The 9,455-nt window shown below is 39.8% G+C and overlaps 1 protein-coding gene across 2 annotated transcripts in view; it reads left to right on the forward strand.

Annotated features, from left to right (window-relative positions):
• The window catches only part of LOC106870207 (cell division control protein 45 homolog), a 66,835-nt gene that overhangs the window by 35,465 nt on the left and 21,915 nt on the right, over positions 1-9,455 (forward strand). For both annotated transcript variants that reach the window (XM_014916209.2, XM_052967208.1), the window contains exons 8-9: positions 1,617-1,678; positions 7,637-7,747. In XM_014916209.2, coding sequence (XP_014771695.1) covers positions 1,617-1,678; positions 7,637-7,747 — 173 coding nt within the window. The remainder of the gene's footprint in view (positions 1-1,616; positions 1,679-7,636; positions 7,748-9,455) is intronic.

A 9,455-nucleotide genomic window follows, 5' to 3' on the forward strand; every position in this document is an offset into this window, starting at 1 on the left:
GATGCTTCTAATGTTCAGCTTTTCTCTCAAGATACTTACACTCTGACGGGTATTCACATTGACATTACACATCCAACGGAGCATACTGGCTTCATTCCTTGCGAGCTTACGTATGTCCTCAGCAGTTACAGCCCATGTTTCACTGCCATGTAGCATGGCTGTTCGTACGCATGCGTCATACAGTCTGCCTTTTACTCTGAGTGAGAGTCCCTTTGTCGCCAGCAGGGGTAAGAGCTCTCTAAACTTTGCCCAGGCTATTCTTATTCTAGCAGCTACACTTTCAGCGCACCCACCCCCACTACTAACTTGGTCGCCCAGATAGCGGAAGCTATCGACTACCTCTAGTTTTTCACCCTAATGCACTCCCAAGGCTATAGTAGTAGACACTTGCCCAAGGTGCCACATGGTAGAACTGAACCCAAAACAACGTGGTTGAGAGGCAAACTTCTTAATTACACATCCATGCCTTTTACAAAAAAAAACTGTCAAACAGAAGCTGAGTTTTATGTCAGGTTACTTTTCATGTTACTGATAACGTGAAATGCTGTACAACCTGTTGTATGGTCAGACCATTGGCAACTAAACCAACAACTCTACCAGACCTGCTTATTGAGGAGGGTGGTTTTCATTGGACACCCTGCAAAACAAGACCTATCAAAGGGTGAACAAACTCAGCAGAGCCAACGGCCATCCAATAGCTGGGAGTGAAAAGACTCCTAGTTTTTGTTTTGATAAGGGAAACATACAGAGTACACACATACATTCATTTCTTTGTAGGTAGATGTAATAATGTGCCAAAGTAATATAACAATATATAACAAAATAACAAATCTCTGTGAAAATACATATTTAGTGTCTCTGAACAATAAAGGTATGTTGGCCTATGTTTCCAGCTTCCAATTTATGAATGAAAATGTAGATCAGGCTGTCTGCTTGAATGATGAAGAATTATGAACTTGAAAACAGTAATGGAATAAGGATAAAAATTTATCTCTTTAATTTTAAACTGTTCATATTTTAATTAGAGAATCTTCTTCATGATTTTATAAACTTTTATGCCTTCAGAACTTATATAATAATGAATAAGTTTATTTGTATAACAAAACCCTCCAAATTTTTTATTATTTTCAAAAGTTGTTGAAACAGTGCCACATAAAAAGCATCCACACTGTAAAGTAGTTGGCATTTGGAAAAGCATTCCGCTGTAAAAACCTTGGCAAAACTGACCTTGCTTGTGCTTGTGCCTTGTAAAAAGCACTCAGTCCACTCTGCTGGGTGGTGGGTGTTAGGAAGGGCAGTCAGCCATAAAACCCATGCCAAAACAGACATAAAAGTCTGGTGCAGGCTCCCTTCAAACTGTCCAACTCATGCCAGCATGGAAGGCAGACATTAAACTGCAGTGGTGGCAGCGCCGCATTTCATCACAAATATGCTCACAAAGCTCTAACAGATTTTTCTCAAAGAAATTATTAACTTAGTTAAAGAAAATGATTAGTTTCACTTGCTATAAAATTAATATCCATTACCATCATCTTTCACAATATTTTTCTGTCTTTATGATAACATGATGTCAAATTATTTTTATTTCTAAAAAACTTTTGCATTTCTTTTTAAAGGCTGCTCTTCTGATGTTGGAAATGGCATGGACCATGTCAAAAGACACAAATGACTTAATCTGGCAAGTTTAAATTCTTATAATACATTATTGTGAGTAGGAGGGCTCTGAAAGGGGTCTCAGGGAGTAGCATCCCTGCTTTCCCAAGCTAGTTTTCCACCACATTTCTTAAAAATTATGGTAGAGGTCTTGGTCTCAGGACCATTCATGTCTAGAAACTGAGGTTGGGGGTAAAGCAAGGGCATGCTCCCCATAGAAAATCCAGCCCAAAAAAAGCCTCATGACAATAGCAAAGAGGCATGGGCACCTGCCTACCTCAAAAAGGAAGGTGCGAACCCTCATCCTGAGTTGTGCAAGCATGACTTGCCTTATGTTGGTCAATGACCTGAGGAAAAGCTTGGGGTGACGTTGGGAAGTTGGAATGTGGGCAGTCTGCATAGAACTGAAGTGTGTTAGGAACTGAGGAAGAGGAAAGTGGATGTGCGCTGTGTGTAGGAGGTTAGAGGGGCCAGGGTGCAAGATTTGTGTAAGGGGGTCAATGGAAGAAGGTACAAGTTGTGGTGCTTGGGAAATGGCAAGGGGACTGGAGGTATGGGAGCTTTGGTGAAGGAAAAAATTTGCGAGAAGGTAGTGGAGGTCAGGAGAAAGAGTGACAAAGTGATGACAGTAGTATCAGCATTTGAGGAAGAAGTGGTGAGAGTATGGTCTGCAAATTGGGAGAGGGATCATTGAGAAAGAGCAGTTCTTTGATGAAATGGCGAGTGAGTGGGACTTACATAAGACAGATGAATTGGTTTTGGGCATGGGTGATTTTAATGGACATTCTGGGGAAATGGATCCAGGGCTTTTGAGGGTGTGCATAGGGGAAAGGGAATTGGGGAGAGAAATATGAAAGGAAGGATGCTGTTTGAGTTTTGCAATGAGAAGGGGTTGTGTGGTGAACATGTGGCTTAGGAAAACAGAGCAAAGGAAGGTGACTTTCAGTGCAGGAGAGAATGAGACAGATTGATTTCATGTTGGTTGGCATGGAAAACAGAAAGTATCTGAAAGATGTGAAGACAATACCTGGGGAGTTACAGCAAAGGTTGGTGGTTGCTGACTTGAATAAGGGGAAAGTTAAAAAGCATGTGAGAAAGGGAACGGTTGGGAGGAGAAAGGTGTGGAAACTGAAGGAAGAAGAAACAAGAGCAAGGTTTGAAGAGGGAGTTGGGGAGTATTGATGCACTGGATTTGTGGATGTCTTTTAAGGAAGGGGTACTAAAGGCATGTGACAAAGTGTGTGTAAGGATGAAAAGTAGGAGAAATCGAGGAGATACGTGGTAGTGGAATGAGGAGGTGAGGGATGCGATAGCGAGGAAGAAGGAGGCACAAAGCTTTATGTAATAATAGGAGTGAACAAATGAAAGCCAGGTATATTAACATGAAGAATCTTGCAAAGAGGGTAGTTGCAAGATCTATGAGGAAGGAGGCTGAGGAAGTTGAGCGTGCTGGATGAGAACCCAGATAGAGTGTTTAGGTTTATGAAATCAATGAAAAAAGATGGAAGAGATGTTGGAGGAGGAAGATGTATGAGGTGGGGTGATGGCAGGTTGAATTTTACTGAGAAGGATGGGAAGAGTTTGGAAAGAGCATGTGAGGGAATTATGAATGAGGAGAATGAATGGGATCAGAGGGTGGAAGCTGCTGTGGTGAAGGGGCCAGTGGAGAGGGTTAGTCGGAAAGAAATAGTGGAGGCAATGAAGGAAATGAAAACAGGAAAGGCAGCTGGTCCATCAGAAGTAAGTGTGGAAATGATAATTGCAAGTGGAGAGATAGGGATTGTTGTGATGATGGAGCTCTGCCACAGTGTGCTGGATGGAAGAGGAATGCCAGATGATTGGGCACTAAGTGTGGTGGTACTGAGCTTCAAGGAGAAAAGGAGATGAGATGAGTTGTGGGGCGTATAGAGGAGTGAAGTTATTGGAGTATGCAATGAAGATAATGGAAAGGGTGTTGGAGAGGAGAATTTGGAAAGGGGTGGATGTGAACAAGATGCAATTTGATTTTATGCCAGGAAAGGGGACAAGTGATGCAGTGTTCATTGTAAAGAAATTCCAAGAGGAGTACCGAGATAAGGAGGAGTTGTACATGTGCTTCATTGATCTGGAGAAGGCATTTGATAGGGTTCCAAGGAAGGTGATTGAGTAGGCATTGAGGAGGAGAGGTGTACTAGAGGTAATAGTGAGGGTAGTGATGAGTTGGTATGAAGGGGTGAAAACGAGAGTTAGAGTTGGATCAGAGCTGTTAGAGGACTTTGCAGTGAAAGGTGGTGTGCATCAGGGATCAGTGTTGTTTGCAATAGTGGTTGATGTGATGATGGAGAGTGCAAGAAAGAGATTGATAATGGAAATACTGTTTGCAGATGACCTTGTTCTAATGAGTGAGATGATGGAGGGATTGAGGGAGAAGTTTCGGAAATAGAAGTAGGTGTTTGAAAGCAAAGGTTTGAAGGTAACCCTCAGGAAGACAAAGATGATGGTGAATGGGGTGGAAGGAGAAGTGTTAACGAGTAAGGTAGATCCATGTGGTGTATGTGGGAGGAGGGTAATGGCAAATGTAGTGTTGTGTACGAAATGTAGGAAATGGGTTCATGGTAGATGTATGAAAATGAAGAAGGTGACCCCAAGACTGGCAAGAGATTTTATTTGTGAAAGATGTGAGAAAAGAGCTGGAGGGCTGGTGGAACCAGTGGAAATACTATGTGACGAAGTAGAAACAGCGAGAGAGTTTTGTTATTTGAGAGATAGGGTGGATGTAAAGCAGCTATGACAGCAAGAGCAAGACTTGGCTGAGTGAAGTTCAGGGAATGTGGAGCATTATTATATAGGAAAAGGTTCTCCTTGAAGATGAAAGGAAGGGTTTCACAAAGTTGTGTGAGATCTGCAATGTTGTATGGGATGAGACACAAGGGAAAATGAAATGGCAATTTTGAGAAGGACTGAGAGAGCAATGTGTGGTGTAAAACTATTGAATAAAAGGAGGGCTGAGGACTTGATGGAGATGCTGGGGTTGGAGGAATTGGTGAAACAGCTGGCAAGGGTGAATGGAGTGTGGTGGTATGGACGTGTTGAGGAGGGATGAGGATCGTGTTCTGAGGAGAGTTCTTGAGTTTAAGGTGAATGAATTGCGAATGTGAGGTCAACCAAAGAAAATGTGGAGGAGGAGATTGGGAGGGTTGGCTTAAGGAGGGAGGATGCCCAGAATTGGGCGTGATGGTGTGACAGCAGTTGCTGTAAGAGTGAGATAGATCCGGTCACCCCCATTAACAGGGACAAACTCAGATTTAAAATATTGGACATCAAATTGTTATTTTCTCAAATCAATACAACTGCATATGATATACATGCAACTGAATACTGTATGTGTATATATGTCTGTCTGTTTGTCAATTGAGACATATATATATATAAAGAGAGAGAAAAGGAAAAAGAGACCAATACCCTTCATAACCTTATATATATATACCCTTCATAACCTTATATATATATATATATATATATATTATATATATATATATATATATATATATATATATATACATATACACCAGAGTAAGCACATTTCTAACAAAACTGTCCGATGAACAGGAACGTGAAACTCAGAGTAACAGTCTTTTGTTATATTTCTGCTGCTTTTAAATAAAGTATATATATATATATATATATATGAGGTGGTATCAAAAAGTTCCTTGACTAGTTCTATAGCATGCTAACGGATGGCAGCACATGGCTGTGTGAGGGAGTTAGCAGTGATCTTCATGAGGCAGTCTGCCAAGTGACTTTGCAAGTTGTGAAATTTGTGCTTTTGTGATCACATATATGCTGTAGTGTGCAATTTTGTCATGGATAGGAACAAAGAGCCAATGTTAAATTTTGCACTAAACTTGGGAAGTATGCTACAGAGACATTGAGCATGCTTTGGCAAGCTTACGGCGATGAGGCAATGGGTCATATACAATGTTTTGAGTGGCATAGGCACTTCAAAAGCGGAAGAACGTTCCTGGAAGACGATGAGCAATCTGGAAGGCCTCCCATGAGCATCACCCCTGGAAATGTGATATTGTGCACCGAGAATTCTTCAGGCAATGGAGAACACCTGAATGTAAATGCAGAGTGAGAAAGTCAGAATAGTGAGAGGGTGAATTATCAATTTCAAAAACAAATACACTACTACATGCATTGAGTACTCTTGCTTCAATTTTTACAGAAAGAGAAGTGGCTTCTCCAACAAGCATAAGTGTTTTCCTTTCCTTAACCTGTCTTTCTCTTTCCTTCCAACTTTCACTACTATTCAAATCATCATCATCATCATCATTTAACTTCTATCTTCCATGCTGGCATGGGTTAGATGATTTGACAAGAGCTGGCAAGCTAAAGAGCTGCACCAGGTTTCATTGTTTGCTTTTGCATGGTTTCTTCAGTTGGATGCTCTTTATAACGCCAGTTGGTACTGACATCAGCAAGATCATCAAGTAACTTGTGAGATGAAGGTCTTTCAGATAGGAGAGGGAGTGGAACTGCAGAAAGTGCTTTGTGCCAGGTGAGAGGTTAAAGTATAATGAAGAGATAGAGATAGGTGTCATACTTGGCATCCCCAGTAGAGAAAGAGAGGAGAGGAAAGATAGATAGAACTAGAGAGAGAGATAAAGAGAGAGAAATAGATGGTGTTGGAGATCCATCTGGACCTACCCTTGGGTAGCAGTGAGTGGAGGTGGAATATGTCATACAGAGAGGATAGACAGGGATGTTCCATAAGAGTGAAGGGAGATACTTAGATATGGGAAAGAGGTGACTGTAGCAGGTGATGGTGAGAGAGATTGGAGTAGCTGGTAGTGGAGACTTGGTAGATATATGAGGGCATGAAACCTACATGGATAGGCACATGAGAGAATGGGGCCTGCAGTAGGTAGTGATTGTGGGAAGATGGATTGTATGGGAGTTTTGACAGGACAGAGTGTGTGTGTGTGTGTGTGTGTGTGTGTGTAAGAGGTGGATTATGGCCTGGCATGATTTTACTCAGCTTGACATGTTTTCTCAAGCACAGTGAATTACCAGAAGTCTTGGTCCTTGATATCCAAAGATTATTTCTCACCACTTTGCCCCATATCTTCCTGGATCTACCTACTTCTTCCACAGGTTCCCTCCACAATTAGAGATTGGCACTTTATGCAGCTGTCATCCATATGCCTAACATGTCCATACCAGTGCAGTTTTCTCTCGCACACTACATTTGATGCCTCTTTTGCCCAACTTTTCTCTTAAAACTATTACACTTGGTTGTACATACATACTAACATTGTTTATCGCCACTTCAATATGACTATTCCCATAGGAACTGATGTTACTACTGTTTTTAACCCCAGAGAGGAAGAAGTTGTCATACATAACTGGATGTCTTGTGCAATGTAGTTCTTCATCATCTGGTTTCACACCAACTGTAATTCTTTGTTACCCAGCTTCACACCAACTGTAGTACATTGTCACCCAGCTTCTCACTCTTGGTCAGCTGACCACCATGCGTTCACTCACCAAAAATTAATAAGGAGAACATGCAACATGCTTTAAACCAGTCATGTGATCAATGAACATTATTTCTCATTAGAATTATGAATCTATTATTCATTTTCTTTTGTAGAACTAGAGAACAGTATTTTGAGTAGCATCATTTTAAATTATATTTATCAAATTAATTCTTCCATTTGCTGCAGATGATTGCCTGCCAAACTATAATAATATTGAACAGCTTACTATCACAGTAAATAGAACTTTATTCTATCTTTCATAATAATCCTTTTGGCATGGATACATTTTCCTTACTTTTTCTTTGTTGCTTCTGTACTTTCTTCAAATGTTTATTGCTACTATAAACATTTAAAAAATTTTCTTTCTCAGACAAAAGGACTTTATTTGAAATATCAGTGTCCTGGACTCTAACCTACCTCTATGGCATACAGACTTATCTAAATTTGCAAATTTGTTTTAGGCTTGCTGTTGTTGGTGTTACAGACCAGTTGTTGCATTATCAGATATCCAGAGAAAAATATATTGAAGATGTGATGTTACTACAGTCTCATTTATCAAGACACAATAGAAGGTAAACTACATTTTTTTACTCTTTATTTTTTTCTCTGGAATATCTTATTTCTTGTCTATATTCTTAAAGGATTAAATAAAATAGATAAATTTCTCTAGAGAATGAAAATATGAATTGCTTTAAAAGGATGTGGATTTAAGGTACTAATTACATTTATGCTATAAAAGTATATCTTTTTTGCATGGGTTGGATGGCTCCTTTCCAGCGCAGTATCTCACCATTTGTTGCATCTTTTGTCAGGTTCAGCATCTTAAGGTCAACTTTTACTACTTCCATTCATGTCTTCTATGGTTTTCCTCTTCCAGAATTTCCAAATAAATGCCAAGAGATCTACTACTTGGATCTCTTGGCTCTTCTTTAACTATCTGTTACTGGTCCATATTGCATTGCACATGTTTGTACCAATGCAGTTTTCTGTCTTGCACATAACCACTGATTGCTCTTATAACTCTTACAGCTTTTCAAATATTCAGTTGTAACATCATCATCATCTTCGTTTAACGTTCGCCAGAAAGGCGATACTGGGCACAGGTGCCGAGAGTCATTATCATTAATGATATGGTTATGAAAGTTTAGTAAAAAGGAAAAAAATCCTATTATAGCAATAATAAACTTCTGAAATACAAAAATAGCCCAGGACAAAGTAGTTTTGATAAGATGCAGTTGGGCTGTGTGTCAGCACTTGGAAATATATATGCCATTTCTTTGTGAGGCAACTTCAAGGAATTCTTTAAAAAATTAAGTTAATCTAGTGCCTTTACTGTTCTAAAGAAGGCTATTGACAATATTCCACACTCAATTGTCTGGTGAGTGTCAATAAACTAGGGTGGTGATGAATGATTTGGAAGAACCATTAGAATGATGTATGAGAATTCTCTATGCAGAAATAATGCCAGTAATTGAAAACATGAGAAGAAGTGTATCTCTGTTACTGATCTCTAACAAAGTGCCTATCTTTAAATGTGGGAGGGACCTTGTGGAAGAGGTAGACTCAAGAAGATGTGGGACAAGGTAGTGATATATGATCTTCAGATGTTGAGTCTCACAGAGGCGATGACAAGAGACTAAGACTTTTGGTGATTTGCTGTTGAGAATTGTAGTTGTGGCCAGTGCCAAAGATACATGAACAGCACCTTTACCAGAGACCAGTAAAAGATACCCATGTTGATGACATGTAAAAGACACCCTTGTCAGTGACACATAAAAGGTACTCATGTCAGTGACACGTAAAAGGCACCTGTACTGGTGACATGTTAAAGGTATCTGTGCCAGTGGCATGTAAAAGACACCCAATACACTCTGTGGAGTGGTTGGCATTAAGAAAGGCATCCAGCCATAGAAACCAAGCCAAAACATGACTGGAGCCTGATGCAGCTCTTTGGCTTACCAACTCCAGTCAAACTGTCTAATCCATTCTAGCATGGAAAATGGATGCTAAATGTGATGATGGTGTTGTTGATATGTGATGTCAAGATAGAAATGAGTGGTGTTATCTCATAACTCAAGAACAGTCTAAATCATCCTGCTTAATGAATGCTTGTTAAAATTATAGTGATTGGTTGAAACCTTGTTTGCAGCATGGACCAATTAATGCTGGTGATTAGATTTTCAACTATAACACATATATACTTACTCCAATGTTTATGTTGAGAAAAATTTCAACTTCATTCTTTGTTTCCTGTTTGTATTCATTTTCATTTTTCATTTT

The sequence above is a fragment of the Octopus bimaculoides genome, chromosome 4 (genome assembly GCF_001194135.2).
Source record: "Octopus bimaculoides isolate UCB-OBI-ISO-001 chromosome 4, ASM119413v2, whole genome shotgun sequence".
Classification (NCBI taxonomy): Eukaryota; Metazoa; Mollusca; class Cephalopoda; order Octopoda; family Octopodidae; genus Octopus; species Octopus bimaculoides.